This window comes from Lynx canadensis, chromosome E1 (assembly GCF_007474595.2).
Source record: "Lynx canadensis isolate LIC74 chromosome E1, mLynCan4.pri.v2, whole genome shotgun sequence".
In the NCBI taxonomy this organism is placed as follows: Eukaryota; Metazoa; Chordata; class Mammalia; order Carnivora; family Felidae; genus Lynx; species Lynx canadensis.
Genome location: NC_044316.2, coordinates 16,529,635 through 16,546,485, shown reverse-complemented (window position 1 = coordinate 16,546,485; position 16,851 = coordinate 16,529,635). Strand labels below are relative to the sequence as shown.

General features: G+C 38.3%; 2 protein-coding genes and 1 pseudogene across 5 annotated transcripts in view; 1 reads left to right on the top strand and 2 right to left on the bottom strand.

The window, feature by feature from the left end:
* The window catches only part of SSH2 (slingshot protein phosphatase 2), a 246,595-nt gene extending 238,761 nt beyond the window's left edge, over window positions 1–7,834 (bottom strand). For 3 of the 4 annotated variants that reach the window (XM_030295813.1, XM_032591088.1, XM_032591087.1), the window contains exon 1: window positions 7,595–7,834. In XM_030295813.1, the coding sequence (XP_030151673.1) occupies window positions 7,595–7,657 (63 nt within the window). In that variant the 5' untranslated portion in view covers window positions 7,658–7,834. The remainder of the gene's footprint in view (window positions 1–7,594) is intronic. The other variant, XM_030295816.1, reaches the window with a different exon arrangement.
* A 278-nt stretch (window positions 7,835–8,112) lies between these two features.
* Window positions 8,113–16,851, top strand: part of EFCAB5 (EF-hand calcium binding domain 5) — a 200,993-nt gene continuing 192,254 nt past the window's right edge. Inside the window, exons 1-2 of the mRNA XM_030295821.2 lie at window positions 8,113–8,465; window positions 9,549–9,642. The gene's annotated coding sequence lies outside the window, so the exon portion shown is untranslated. The remainder of the gene's footprint in view (window positions 8,466–9,548; window positions 9,643–16,851) is intronic.
* On the bottom strand, window positions 15,834–16,353 carry LOC115501359 (annotated as a pseudogene).

Genomic DNA, 16,851 nt, shown 5'->3' with positions numbered 1-16,851 from the left:
GTATGGGCTCTGCATGGTACCTTTTTCAGACTGCACATAATTTAGAATTTGTTCCCTCTCACTTAAAGCCAGAAGAAAGGACAAGAAACCTGAAGATACCTTTTGATTACCAAAGGCATGCTCTTGCTCTGGACTTCGCAAGGCACCTGAGTCAAAATTTTCAAATCTACGCTAGTTTAAGTTTATTGTCTGTCCATCCAACTCTTAATGAATACTAAGTAGTATGTGCTAAACTAAACTCCTGTGGGAATAGCAATGGAACACATTCTAGCTTATACTCCAATTTAGTATTTCCCATAGGTAGAATTATACACCATTAGAAAAAGAAGTGATTGGGGAACATCTGAGTGGCTCAGTTGGTTAAGTGTCCGACTCTTGATTTTGGCTCAGTTCATGATCTCACAGTTCGTGAGGGGCTCTGCGCTGTCAACACTTGGGATTCTCTCTCTCTCCTTGCTCTCTGCCCCCTGCCCTGCTCGTGCTCTCTCTCAAAATAAATAAACATTAAAAAAAAAAAAAAAGAAAAAAAGGTGATTGTTTCATAAAATGCACTGAGACAAGTTGTTATCTATTTGGGACAAAATAAGTTTAATATTTACCTCATACCATGTAGTAAAATTAATTTCAGGTGATAAAAGTTAAACATAAAAATAAACTATTAAAAAACTTAATACAGGTGAATATTTCTCTAATGATGGAAAATTGAACTAAGCAGAAAAACAATGGAAAAACATATACACATAGACTTTAGATTGATGGCATTAAAATTTTTAAATGTCTACACATCGAAATGAATAAACAAAGTGGCAAATGAAAAACCAAGGCAAATGTCCACCATAACAGAAAAAGGTTAATATTCTTAGTGTATAAAAAATATTTACAAATCAGGAGAGCTCCGCTGGCTCAGTCGGTACAGCATGCAACTCTTGATCTTGGTGTCATGAGTTCAAGCCCTACATTGGGTGTAGAGATTACTTTAAAATTCTTTACAAATCATATGGCAAAAATAACTATCCATGGAGAAAGCTGGGCTAATCGCGTGAGTGACTTACCAAACAGGGAATATAAAACATATAATAGCAAATATTTGAAAAAAAAATGTTTACCTCTGAAAAAAATGTAAGCAATAAAACAGCAGAGGTTAAGAGGAAATGTCTGGGGTCAGACATCAGGCCTATCACTCATTTTACGTGGGCAACTCATTTTACTTCTCTGAGCATCAATTTTCCTTGTAAAATAGGGATAATAATATCTAAACCACAGGAGTGATGTAAAAATTAAGTAACAATGCATGTAAAGTACTCAGCATAGTGCCTGGTACAGAGTAAGTGTTCAATAAACAACAGCACTTATTATAATAAAGAAAATGGATGATGATGATGATGATACTCAGGGCTAACGAGGGAACAGCAGAGCCAACATTTTATGCACCTGACCTCTGGCATATTTCACAGTTTGTCTACAAAGTTTGATTCAGCCTTTCTAGAGGACAATTTAGCAATATGTACCCAAAGTCTTAAAAGGCTTCTGGAAACAGAAATGCTTAAAAACAATGGAAGAACTCAAAATGGAAAAGACTGCTGAATAATACTATATCCATCGAGTCATCCATCCACTGATACACATGTCCAATATTTTTGACCCTAATGATACAAAATTATGAAAACAGACCTAGTCCCTGGCTTAAAGGTTAGTTGGGGAGATAAGTAGTCAAACATCAAGTATGTTAAGGAGATAAGAGCCACGATGGGTAAGTATAAGGTACTACGGTGCACATAGAAGGAGCACCTACCATAGTCTGGGAGTGGAGCCAGGGAAGCTTCCCAGAAGAAGTGACATTTAAGCTGGGACCTGAAGGATGAGTAGGAATTCGTCAGGTAAAGAGATGAAGAAAGTGTTCCAGGTAAAGGAAACAGCATGTGCAAAAGCCTAGAGATCAAAGGGAGCATGGCATGTCAGCTTGACTGAGCAGTGTGCAAGGCAGGAACTTGGGAAGATACAGGGCTGAAGAGGTAAAAGCAAGGTTAGCTCATTAGAAGTCTTGCTAGCAGAACTCTGGAGTGTAGACTTTATTCTAAGGGCAATACAAACAATTCCAAGCAAATAGTGCTAATAAATGAAGAGTTAATATTCATAATATATCAAGAGGGTACACAGGTTGAAAAGAATGACCAAATAGCTCATATAATGGAAATAAGGGATTATAGTGAAGGTTGTACAACTCTGTAACTTTACTAAAAATCACTGAATTATAAAATTATTAAAACGGGTCTATTTTATGCTTTGGAGACGATACCTCAATAAAACTATCTTTTAAAAAAGTTAACAGAAACGCCTAATAAAGATTTGAAAAATACTCAACCTGTCTAGTAATAAGATATACATAAAACCAACGAGCTACTATTCTTTATCTTTGAAAATTACTAATGATTAAATGTGAAATGAGAATATCCAGTGTTAATAAGGTTAGGATAAATGAGTATTCTTACACTATGCTGGTCTGTGATCCAGTAATTCTATTTCTTGAAATTTTAGTAAGGTCCAAAATGCTGTCAAATATTTATGCCCAATGATGTTCACTGCAATGTGATTTAAAATAGCAATAAAAAAAATTTGGAAAAAATCAGATGTTTACTAATAATGGAATGGTTAGAATGAGTTATAATATAACTGCTCAATGCAGCCATTTAAGTGATATGGTACTACATCTATGATTTATTTCAAACTTAAAAATATAATATATATGAAGTTACATACACAGCAGCATTTCAGCTATGTTATATATATATACAGATATAACACATATATAAATAGGTAGATAGATAGAACACATATATTTTATTATCTTTTCTGTGCTTTTCTATATTTTCTAAAATTTCCTACACTGCCCATGTATTATTCTACAGTGTAAGAAAGTTTCTAAAGCGTTTAAAAATTTAAAGGCATCACTTTTAAGTATTTATACTTCAGATAAATCAATTTCATATTTGCTATGGTTTTATTTTCTCTGGGGAAAGATGCAGTCATATTTGAATATATATATAATAATAAGTAATTCAATAGTATCTTATTTATCAAGTATCATATATGTAAATAAATTTCCTGATTAATTAAAATGTACATTATAAACATCAAAACTTCAGTGAGAATTGGATGGATGTCTATCTAAAAGTACAATTCACTCAATCCTGACTGCTTAAATGAAGAGAAAATAAGATGAAGCTTTATTATGATTATTCAGGGTCATCTTAGAGAGGGATTTGTCCTCACATTAAGTAGTTCATAACTGGCCAAATTTTTTCTTATGCAGTTATTTAGAAATCATCTTCTTCTCCCTTGCTATAAAACCATCAGCTATCATTTCCCAGAACTATTAGCAGCCTGTCTTTAGCAGCACTTGCCACACTTTCCATTCCTTTTTGCTGTTGATAATCTTCTAAGAATAAGAAAACTAAATATCCAAGTTTTAGGAATTATGTATAAACTAAGAGATAATAGGCTTCAAATAAGGGTATCACCTAAAAATGATTGCACAGACCTAGATGATTCTGTTCTAGTTAAGCTTACAATATAAATGAACTGCAAAGAGGAGTTCTTGATTGTATCTTAAGTCCTGATTTCTTTACTATACTGGCAGTCAAGTTCTCAGGATCAGAAACTCATATGCTGTTTCACACCATGGAAAGAAATGTGGACTAGGAGCCAGGAACTTAGTTCTAGTACAGGTTCTTACACCAACCAGTGTGTAACCTTCAGTAAGTCTTTTAACCTTGGTACCTGTCCTGCATAACTTATAAGGCCGCTCTAGACTTAAAGTAGATCACAGACACAAAAACACTCTGAAAAGTATAAAGCACTACACAAAAGTAAAATATTTTTATAGTATTTCATTGTGTTTATATGACCCTGGATCAACACAAGGTATCCACTCAAAATTCATACCAGAAAGAAGTAAAGAGATAATTCTTAAATTGCCTATTAATTAGGAAACATTTATTATCTTAGAAGAAACAATACATTCCAAGAGTTGGCATCTCTGATTCCTCCTCCCCTATATCCAGTCAGTTCCCAGGCCCTTTGTGTTTTCTCCATAATCCCTCACATCTGTCCCTTTCTTTCCACTACCAGTTCACATCCCCAGTTTAGGCCTTTTTATCTTACACCTGAGCTACCACAATAGCCTCTAACTGGTTCCACTCATGGCCTTCCTTTGCCTCTCTCAAATCCCTCTGGCCAACAGCTGCCAGATCAATTTTCTTAAAACACCACTGTGATTATATCTGTTCAAAACCTCTGAAGACTCTCCATTACCTTCCCCATCAAGTTCAACCTCCTAAGCTCAGGAGTCTATGCAGTCCAGCTTCCTCTTCACCTTTATCTCTCACTACTCTTCCAAAGAAATCCTTCTTCAAACTGGTCTAGTTAAGTCCTTCAGATATGCCTTGTACTTTTCTGCTGTAAGTGTCGGGAATATAGCTTCTCTCTCCACCTGGAATACTCTCTACTTCCCAGCTTCTATCCCAGCCTATACATATTCTACCCATCCTTAAAGGCCTAGTTTGAGATCCACCTACTATGTGTACTTTTCTTTGATTACCAGATGGAAAATTCTAAAGTTAGACAAATCTTCAACAGCTAAGTGACACTGGGCACATTCCTTAATGGCTCTTTGCTTCAGTTTCTTCATCTGTAAGATAGGGATAATAGCAATTTCCTTTGGACATATTGTGAGGAGTAAATGAGTTAATCCACATAAAGCACTTGGCATGATGCCTGGCACAGACCAAAAACCCAAGAGATGTGAGATACTGTTACTTCTACTATTGCCAGTAGTGAATTTATCTTAATCTGAATTCAGACAAATACTGGCCATTACAAACCAGCTATTCATATACATGTGGTATCATTTCCCTCGCTCTCCTTTTCTACCCTCTCATCTCACATTTGTTCTTTCTGCCCCCTCCAAGATTACATGATCCTGATAGACAGGGTCAATGTCTTATGCATGTTAGTATCTATAACAGCCACACATACCCAGTAGATGATCATTAGATTTTTTTAATCCCCAAAATGAATATTGAAAAGCTGACAGTATTAAAATGTCCTACACCTCCCACAGTGAAAAAGTAAAATGAAATGCTTAAAATTATTAATTAAAAAATCTAAATCTCCAGTCTCACAAAATTAAATCTCTACTTTCATGGTTCTCTAGATTCTTTTTGCTCTCTTTTACTTTTAAAACAAACAACTTAACCTATTCATGCAGCAAGAGATGCAAGAGCAAATATATGCAGGTCAGACAGCAGCCAAATATCGGAACACAAGAACCACAAGACAACTCTGCTGAACACAGCGCTGGATGAAGTGAAATAGGAAGACAATTTAAAGGGAAAGGTAACTGGCTTATCAGTCATACAAACATTATTGAGTGTTACACACACACACGTCCCAGGATTCCGAGGGCCATGCATACACAACTGAAATAACCAAGTTACCATGGTAAGTAGACATAGAAATATCAGCTCAACAACTGAGCTTACCACATGATCAATTTAATTACCTATCTCAAAAGTGACTATTACTATACCTCAATATTCTAATAACTAAGTTTTGGCTAATTAAGTCATATCAAGTAGATATGGCCTTATTGTATACTAATCATTCACCTCAAGGAACTTAGTATGATAACTTGATATATGTATGTATGTTATTATTATAGCATAAACTGTTTTAAACAATGCCAGAGGAAATGATGTTACTATAATACTGGTTTATAGTGTATTTATTTGCATGACTCTACTAACTTTCAGTTGCTTTCTCAGCCAAAATCACACCTGGTGACCACTATCCTCAAAGGGTTTACTAGTAAAGAGAAGTAAAATGGTCTGATGGAATGTTAACTTTCCAAAATCTAGCATAAAGTACTACATATAAATAAATTTTACTAAATTTCTATCCTATGATACTTGTCTTCAGAGGACCTTAAAAACGTTTTACCACCTTTGAAGTGCAACTATTCTCAAATCACAAAATCTTAAGAGTTGGAAAAGGCCTTAGAAGTCCCTCACTGCAGGAATTCTTTATACTAACTTCCAGGCAAAAGGTCCTCCAGCTTTTCTTTTAATACTTTAAGCAACGGACATTCACTATTTTTGCAAGGCAGTCCACTCCACTGTTACAAGATTCTTCTTCCTTACAATCATTGAAAATCTGCCTCCCTGAACTTCTACCCAAGGATCCTAGTTCTGCTCTCTGCAACAATACAAGTTAACCCCCGAAATATAATCACTTCTAGAATTAGGATATAATTGTCAATTTGGCCACACAAAATTCACAAGAAAGCTCAGGGGAAAAAAAAAAAAGAAACCACCACTATACTGAATTTTGAAATTCAGGAAACTATGTTGAAATCACAAGTCACTGTATTTTCAAGATATCAAAGCCCACGGCTCAGTGAACATATAAATATAAAGAATAACCTGATGTTTACAGTGAAGGGTGGTACAGTGTTTAGTGAATACCTTTTGGCAACTTCAAACTACTAAATCCACCAACACAGTTTTAAAAATTACAATTCTGTAGGAAGTTCAAGATGGCTTTTCCAGTTGCTCATTATTTTCATTCTATTTCCTTCTACAACATTTGCATGTTTTAAAGATCCCATTTCGCCCCACTGATGCAATATTTTATTTTTTAAGTAAGGATTTTCAAGAATAAAGCCTAAAAGAGTGGGGTGTAAAGGGATGGAGGTGGGGCTAGGAGCCAAGTCAAAGAAGGGCCCAGCAGGAAAAGGCTGGTTATTGGGTATTTTCCTTCTGGAAGCATGCTTCACTGGCATACGCATCTGAAGCATACAAACACGACCCAAGAACAAGAATGATCATGAGCAATGAGTGCAAGGCATTAATACCTGTAAGATGTAAATGAATTGGCTCTGGTTATCAAACAGCGCCAGATGCTTCAGGACTACTTAGAGAAAAGGTAAGAGGTCCAAGAAAGAGACCTCTCTGCTGGAGAGGAGGGAAGAAACCAAGGAGTAACTACCAGCTCAGCAATCCAATGAAGCCCAAACAGTACCAGAGCCCAAGAAAGACAGCAAGTGACTAGAGGGAAGGCACATACCCCAGAGAGCCTGAAGAAGGGGTTGCAGGGTGGGAATACTGAACGAGTCCATGAAATGGGTGTGGGTATAGGGATGTGGTGTGTGTTAGGGGCAACGCATGAGTCCCATGGTCCTCTCCCTGCAGCAGAGCAACAGAGGGTACAAGGAAGGGGGAGGGTGAAAAGCAAGAATGACTCATTCGCGAAAGGAAGTGTTCAAGCCGTAGGAAAGCATGCCACGGGGGTGGGGGGGGGGTGGTTCGGGGCGAGGACTGTGAGAGCCAGGGGTTCAGAGTGATGGGGGCAAAAACCAACGTCCCGTGGGTCCCGCAGCTCGTCTTAAAGATGGGGGGTGTGGGGGGTTCGCGGCAGCCGAGTGCCAAGGCCTGGGAAGCGGCGCGGCGCGTGCGCAGTGGCGCTCGGCGGGACCCGCTGAGGCAAAGCGGAGCCGCAGTGACAGAAGCGAGCGGAGCGGCCGCCGGGTGGGACTCACCGAGGCGCAGGGGCTGGAGGTGGTGCTGGGGGTAGGCGACCGCTGGACCGTGACCAAAGCCATCTAGGCGCTGCTAGGTTGTTCCGGGCAGGGCATTCTTGTCCTGAGTATGGGGGGCGGGAGGGTGACGGAGCCGGGATGGGGAAAGGGGTGTGGGAGGGGGGTGAGGGGAACGGGGAGGAGGAAGAGGCCGAGGGAACGGCCGCAGGCTCCGCACCCACCACCGGACTCTCGCCGACTGACGCGCCGAACGGGCGGCGGGCGGGCGGGCGGGCGGGCGGGCGGTTCGGCAGCAGCGGGGCACAATGAGCGCTCCCAGTGCGCAGGCGCCACCTGTCAGCAACCGCCTCTCCCCTCGGCGCGCGCCGCCGCCTCGCCGTAACCCTTGAGTTGCCGGAAGCCGGCCGGTTGTTTGCGCCTCTGACCGCCGCCCCTTCCTGGGTTTCCTCCTTTGCTCTGGAATCGCGCGGTTTGCCCGCGCCCGGAGGCTGTGAACTGGGATGGGGGGAGGGGCCCCGGTTCTGGGAGCCTTTGGAGTCCCCACTCCTGAGAGACGACCATTTCATGAGGTGGGGGCGCACAGCTTAACCGATCTTAGAGAAAGGAAACTGAGGTGAAAATCCTGAGGCAAACACGTTGTCTGGTGGGAAAGGGCTCCGCGGGGCTTCAAAGGCTTTCGCTAGGCGGGAGTGAGACTTACTGGACTAGAGACCCTCGTGGCGCGACCAGGAGACGAGTTTATCCCCCTTTGACCCGGCTCTCGAGGGCTTTTTCTAAGCTGTACCACCCTCTATCTCAGAGTCCATGTTTTATGATGCGACTTCGTGAAAGAAAGAAAGCTTTTTCATATTATACCCTGAGAAGCTTCATGGTAGGTACCCTCCCACTTCCTCTATTACCCTGGCCCCTAAGGACTCACTCATTCATTATTCCTAAGGTGAGAGAGACTGTATGAGCCCGGGAGGCCGAGAAAGCAGGGCTCACAGAGTTATAAGGGTCCAACCTGCTATTTACCTCCCACTTGCTTCCCGATGGGAAGAAATTCTCTTAAATAGCATTTGCTCTTTGAGATTTTTTTTTCCTCCTTCGGCTCTAGATTTCATTATTTCATAGACAGAATGTGAAATGTAGGTTATTAAATATTTTAAAGGAACAATCTAAAAGATAAACCGTCAGCATGGGGCGCTTGGGTGGCTTAGTCGGTTAAGCATCGGACTTGAGCTTGGGTCATGATCTCACAGTTCATGAGTTTCAGCCCCACATAGGGCTCTGTGCTGACAGCTCAGAGCCTGGAGCCTGCTTGGGATTCTGTGTCTCCCTTTCTCTCTGCCCCTCCCCTGCTCTCGCTCTCTCAAAAATGAATAAACGTTAAAAAATTAAAAAAAAAAAAAGATAAACCATTAGCAGACCATAAGCGAAGAAAGTAATGAAAAATCAAGATTTAAAAAGGGGGGAAATCTCACTATGCAAATATCATTGATTGTTTACACAGAGAAAGAGAGTTGACAAAGCTATTTCTCAATTTGAGTGGACGCTCTGGAATATACCATCATATGTATCAAAACTGAGGAAACACACACATTAAGGAGTTTGCAGTTATTAAAGCCACCTCCTCCTGTTTGTCACTCAAACTCTCTTGGATTTCATTGCTTCCTTTAAACTGACAGGACTGTCATGTGCTCCTTCTGGCTGCTGTATGGTTAAGTGCCACTAGAGCCCTCTGTGCTGAGCCTTTGTTCTCTCCCTGGGGCCCTGCGGTTGAAATAATTAGCAGGGAGGTTCCATCAAGAATCAGACACTGAGGGTCCCTGTACTTTACAGTCCTGTGTAGAATGAATTGCTGAGAAGCCAGCTGGTAGGCTTTTGCCCCCTGGTGGTGGTCAAGAGTGCCTGCGAGACAAAAATTAAACAAAGATGTATGGTTCACAGATTAAACAATCTGTGTTTTTCCCAGAGCTGCGAAGTAAACAGGAAAAGACAAGACAAAGTTCAGAAGTAAGAACTTTGAACCAATGCTTAGGAGACCACACAGGAAGCTGTATGCATAGGTAAGAAATATACACAGCTGAAAGCTGAATGAACTCAAATGAAACACGTGGTTTATAAGCCAAAGTATTGTTCTAGAAAAAAATATTATACAGATCAATAGGTCTTAATGTACTTGTATGTTGATTTTCTTACTGACTCAGGATAGCAACACTGCCTATCTAGTTTTGTGTCAACATAATATTAAGAAATTCTTTTGGCAGATGAGAGAATTCCATTAATCTCCCAGTGGGAAAGATCACTACTGTAGGAGTCAGAAGACCTGGCTTCTAGTTCCAATTTGTAAAACCTTATGCAAATGGCTTAAACTTTTTAAGCGTTGGTTTCTACAATGGAGCTCTAACTCACAGGATTCTTGTGATCAAATGAGATAATGTATGGTAAAGTCCTATATAATCTGTAAAGCCTTGTATGTAATTAAGATAACTTTATTATTCTTTGAAGTTTGTTCCAAGTTCAGTCAGCTTTTGCTGAGTGTACCCTATGTGTAGAAAATAGCATCAAGCAAAAAGGGACTAAAAAGGGCTAAAAAGACGTATGATTCATGCCTTTCTCAACAGTGAGAGAAGTAGATCAGTGGTCAAGAGATGTGTCATCTGTAGGAAGATTATAGAACATCTCTATTAACATATCTGAGAAGATAAAATCCTGGTCAAATTGGGATTATAAAAAGTTGGGATTATAAAGTACCCAGATTCACATTAAGTTTATTTGTATCAGGAAATTAATTTATTAATTTACAGAGGAAGTATCTCTTCCTGGCATATAACCTTTTAAGGAAACTAAGATTTGGAAATTAATAGTGCGTGTTCATTAATTTATTTGTCATTAATTGAGAAAACACTGAGTGTATATTTTATACTAGAGACTGTTTTATTTTATTTTTTTTTCAACGTTTTTATTTATTTTTGGGACAGAGAGAGACAGAGCATGAATGGGGGAGGGGCAGAGAGAGAGGGAGACACAGAATCGAAACAGGCTCCAGGCTCCAAGCCATCCGCCCAGAGCCTGACGCGGGGCTCGAACTCACGGACCGCGAGATCGTGACCTGGCTGAAGTCGGACGCTTAACCGACTGCGCCACCCAGGCGCCCCGTACTAGAGACTGTTTTAAAAACAAAATAAAAGTCTATCTCTCAGGGGTTCAAAACCTGTTAGGGAAAAACATACCAAATAATGACAGTATGGCAGAGTGGCACTGTGGATTTTGTCACCTCTGCTAGGCCCCCAAGGGAGACACATATATAGGAGAAGTCTAGTTATGTGCAAAGTGCTTTAGAAACACAGAGGAAGAGGTCTGGGCAAATATACATTTTACAATATTGCCTTTCAGGCTTTGGCTGCAGAGCTAGATCAAATGTGAGCATTTGAAATCTATACTGTCTTCCCTGGATTCCACCCTGGTTTGTACTTTCTGGTGATCTGAGGAAGTATTTACTTCTAACAGAGAAAAGACCCTAGAATCCTCTTAATATGTTAGTTGAATTTAAGAAGAGAGAGGCCAGGAGCAGGAGTCCCAAAAGAGGGAGCCAGAGACAGAAGTCCTCCTAGTTCTATTTATAGCACCTTTATTCTTCCCACCTGTGATAATGGAGACCTAGTTGTGCTATTGGAATTCCTTTAACCCTTAACTTGTAACATCACTTCTTTGGGGATGAAATTATAGGGGAACTTTTGAAATTCTTGAGTCACTTGGTTCTTAAGCTTTGAGAACTTATGAAAAGTATTAACTATCTCTCAAGAAAGATATATGTGTGCATTTCACACACCCACTGAAATCCATTGAGAGGCCCCAGGTAAAGAGTCCTATCTAAAGCTAAAGCAGTGCTTCTGAACCTTTTTTCATATCATGACATGCATAGAAATAATAGTTGTATAGCACACTGGGATAAATTTAAAGGAGATTTGGAGGCAACTATAATGGGGCATGGTGAAAATACTTGTATTTATATAATATAATGAGGAAAAGAAAACATATTCAGGATATTAAATATTGAATTTGTGTAAACTTCCAAATAAAGTTTCTCAAAAATTTAATGAAAAACTTGAGATTGCTTCTTTAAGCATAATGTTTTTTATGTAGGGTTTTTAAAAACATTATTACAATATGATTGATTATACTCTCTATGCTATACTTTTCATCTCCATGACTTATTAATTTTGTAACTGGAAGTTTCTTAATCCCTTTCACCTATTTCACCTGAACCCCTATTTCCCTCCCTTTTGGCACCCATCACTTTGTTTTCCATATTTATGAATCTATTTCTGCTTTTTGTTTTGTTCTGTTTTTTGGATTCCACATATAAGTGAAATCATGTGGTGTTTGTCTTTCTCTGTCTGACTTATTTCACTTAACATAATACTCTTCAGGTCTATCCAGGTTGTTGCAAGTGGCAAGATTCCATTCTTTTTTTTATGACTGAATAATAAATATGTATATGTATATGTGTATATATATATATATATCACATCTTTTTTATTCATCTATCTATAGATGGATACTTGGATTGCTTCCATATCTTAGGTATTGTAAATACTGCAATAAACATAGGGGTGCTTATATCTTTTCAAATTGGTGTCTTCACTTTTTTTAGGTAAATGCCCACTAGTAGAATTACTGGATCATATGGTAGTTCTATTTTTAATTCTTTGAGGAATCTCTGTAATATTTTCCATAGTGGTTGCACCAATTTACGTTCCCACCAACAGTGCACAAGGGTTCCCTTTTCTCCACGTCCTCACCAACACTTGTTATTTCTTGTCTTTTGATACTATCCATTAAGACTGATGTGAGACAATATCTCACTGTAGTTTTGATTTGTCTTCACCTGATGATTAGTGATGATGAGCATATTTTCATGTGTCTGTTGGCCATCTGTATGTCTTTGGAAAAATGTCTAGTCAGGTCCTCTGCTTATTTTTTTTTTAATTTTTAAATGTTTATTTATTTTGAGAGAGAGAGTGCAAGTGGGGGAGGGGCAGAGAGAGAGGGAGACACAGAATCTGAAGCAGGCTCCAGGCTCTGAGCTGTCAGCACAGAGCCTGATGTGGGGCTTGAACTCAAGAACCATGAGATCATGACCTGAGCTGAAGATGGACACTTAACTGACTGAGTCACCCAGGTGCCCCTACCTATTTTTTAATCAGAGTATAATTTTGTTAGCGTTGGCTTATATAAGTTCTTTGTATAATTTAGATATTAACTCTTTATTGGTTATATTGTTTGCAAATATCTTCTCCCATTCAGTGGGTTGCCTCTCTGGTTTGTTGATGGCTTCCTTTGCTGTGCAAAAGGTTTTTATTTTGTTTTAGACCCAATAGTTTACTTTTGCTTTTGATTCCCTTGTTTGAAGAGACATATCCATAAATATGTTGCTAAGGCCAATGTCTAAGAGTCTATTACTTATGTTTTCTTTTAGGAATTTATGGTGTCAGGTCTCACATTTAGGTTTTTAATCCATTTTGAGTTTATTTTTGTGAATGGGATAAGAAAGTGATCCAGTTTCTTTCTTTTGCAAGTAGCTGTCCAGTTTCCCCAGCACCATATATCGAAGAGACTGTCTTCATTGCATATTCTTGCCTCCTTTGTCAAAAATTAATTGACCATATAAGTGTGGGTCTGTTTCTGGGTTCTCTGTTTTGTTCTGTTGATCTCTATGTATGTTTTTGTGCCAGTACTATACTGTTTTGATTATTATAGTTTTGTAATATATACTGTAATCTGGGATTGTGATACCTGCAGCCTTTGCTCTTCTTTCTCAGGATAGCTTTGGCTTTTCAGGGTCTTTTGTGGTTCCATACAAATTCTAGGATTATTTGTTCAAATTCTGTGAAAAATGACATTGGTATTTTGGTAAGGATTATGTTGAATTTGTAGATTGCTTCTTCCAATCCATGAATATGGTATATCTTTCCATTTGTTTGTGTTATCTTCAGTTTATTTCAACAGTGTCTTATATTTTCAGAGTATAGGTCTTTCACCTTCTTGGTTAAATTTATTCTTAGGTATTTTATTCTTTTTGCTGCAATTATGAATGGGAGTATTTTTTTTATTTGTCTTTCTGCTACTTTCTTATTAGTTTATAGAAATGCAACAGGTTTCTGTATATTAATTATGTACCCTACAACTTTACTGAATTCATTTATTACTTCTAATGGTTTTTTGGTCGAGTCTTTAGGGTTTTCTATATAAAGTATCATGTCATCTGAAAATAGGGATAGTTTTACTTCCTTACCAATTTGGATGCGTTTTATTTCTTTTGTCTGATTGTTGTGGCCAGGACTTCCAGTATTATGTTGAATAAAAGTAGTGAGAATGGACATCCTTATTCCTGATCTTATAGGGAAAGCTTTCAGTTTCACCATTAAATATAATGTCAGCTGTGGGTTTTTCATTTATGACCTTTATTATGTTGAGATGTGTTCTCTCTAATCTACTTTGTTGAGAGTTTTTATCATGAACAGATATTGTATTTTATCAAACGCTTTTCTGCATCTATTGAAATGATCACATGGTTTTTATCCTTCCTCTTGTTAATGTGATATATCACATGGATTGGTTTGTGAATATTGAACCATCCTGGAATAAATCCAACTCGACTGTGGTGAATAATCCTTTCAATGCATTGTTGAATTTGGTTTTGGTTTGCTAGTATTTTGTTGAGGATTTTTGCATCTATGTTCATTGGGGATATTGGCCTGTAGTTTTTTTACAGTGTCTTTAAAAAATTTTTTTTTCAATGTTTATTTATTTTGGGGAGAGAGAGATAGAACGTGCAAGTGTGATTAGGGTAGGGGCAGAGAGAGACAGAGACAGAGGATCTGAAGAAGGCTGTGCTGTGTCAGCACAAATCCTGATACGGGGCTTGAACTCACAAGCTCTGAGATCATGACCTGAGCAAAAGTCAGACACTTAACCAACTGAGCCACCCAGGCACAGTGTCTTTTTGTGGTTTGATATCAGGGTACTTCTGTCCACATAGAATGTATTTGGAAGTTTTCTTCCCTGTTCATTTTTTGGAATAGTTTTAGGAGAATGGGTATTAACTCTTCTTTAAATATTATATAATATTAATATTATGTATAATAATTATAAATTATATTATTTATAATATATTATATAATAAATATATAAAATATAATGTATTTAATATATAATAATATAACAACATTAAATATTTTATATATTATATAAGATATACATATATATATTTACTATCTATCTATCTATTTTGAGAGAAAGAGTGAGCAGGGGAGGGACAGAAAGAGAGAGGGAGAGAGAGAATCCCAAGCCAGCTGTGCGCTGTCAGAACCGTGAGATCATGGTCTGAGCCTAAATCAAGAGTCTGATGCTTAACCAACTGAGCCACCTGAGGGCCCCAGTATTAACTCTTCTTTAAATGTTTGGTAGAATTCAGCTGTGGAGCCATCAGGTCCTGGACTTGTGTTTGTTGGGAGTTTTTTGATGACCTATTCAGTTTCATTACTAGAAATTGGTCTGTTCAAATTTTCTATTTCTTCCTGATTCCATGTGGAAGATTGTATGTTTCTAGGAATTTATCCATTTCTTCTAGGTTGTCCAACTTGTTGGCATATTATTTTTCATAGTTTTATTTTATAATCCCTTGTATTTCTGTAGTGTAGGTTGTTATTTCTCCTCTTTCATTTCTGATCTTATTTATTTGAATCCTCTCTTTTTTTCTTTCTTAATGGATTTGTATAAGTTTATCCAATTCTATTTATCTCTTCAAAGAACCAGCCATTGGTTTCACTGATCTTTTCTATTGATTTTTTTCATTTCTCTTTCATTTATTTTCACTCTAGTCTTTATAATTTTCTTTCTTCTACTAGCTTCGGGCTTTGCTTGTTCTTTTCCTAGTTCCTTTACTTGTAAGTTTATATCATTGTTTTGAGCTTTTTCTTGTGTCTCAAGGTAGACTATAAACTTTCTTCTTAGAACTGCTTTTGCTGTGTCCCAAAGATTTTGGACCATTGTGTTTCCATTTTCATTTGCCCCCATGTACTGTAGTTGTTGTTGTTGTTGTTTAGTTTTTATTTCATAATCATAAGCTTAACTCTGCAATCCAGCTAGACTTGGAGGGGAGTAAGGAAAATATGGAACCCATAGAACTACAGTGAGAGCACAGATTATAGGATATTTCAAGCAGATAGGGGTGAAGGGATGTACTCTTGAGCTATAAAGGAATGGTTTGGTAGTTAAATAAAACACAAGTCAAATTTATTAGATTTGTCCAGTCAGCATTGGTGATCTTCTTGCTGATCTTCATTCCTATACCCAAGGTGCTCCATGGCTTCCACAATATTCATGCCCTCTTTCACCTTGCCAAAGACCACATCCTTGCCATCGAACCACTGAGATGAAAAACTGGGAACCATTTGTGTTGCATCCAGCACTTGCCATGGATAAGATGCCAGGACCTATGTGTGTCAGAATGAAATTCTCATCAAATTTCTCCCCATAGATGGACTTGGATCCAGTGCCATTATGGCATGTAAAGTCACCACCCTGGCACATAAAACTTGGAATAATCCTGTCAAAGCAGGAAACTTTATAACCAAATCCTCTGTCCCCAGTGCTCAGAGCATGAAAGTTTTCTGCTGTTTTTGGAATTTGTCTGCAAACAACTCAAAGGAAACACGGCCCAAGGGCTCATCATCCACAGCAATGTCAAAGGACACAGTGGGGTTGACCATGACTGGGTGGCATGGGTAACTCTGGGATGGTGGCACCTGCAAGTCTGTCTCCGTGTATTTTTTGATTTCCTCTTTGATTTCTTTGTTAACCATTGGTTGTTTAGTAGCATGTAGTTTAGCTTCAATGTGTTTGTGTTTTTTCCAGTTTTTTTTCCTTGTTTCTAGTTTCATATTGTTGTGGTCAGAAAGATACTTGATAGGATTTCAATCTTTTTATTGAGACTTGTTTTGTGGACTAATATGTGATGCTGGAGACTGTTCCGTGTGCATATGAAACAATGTCTATTTCACTGTTTGGGGATGAGATGCTCTGTACATATCTGTTAATCCATCTGATCTAATGGGTTATTCAAAGCCACTCCTTCCTTATTGATTTTCTGTCTAGATGATATATTCATTGGTGTAAGTGGGGTATTTAAGTCCCCTACTATTATTGTGTTACTGTCAATTTCTCCCTTTATTAATATTTGCTTGTATTTAGGTGCTTCCATGTTGGGT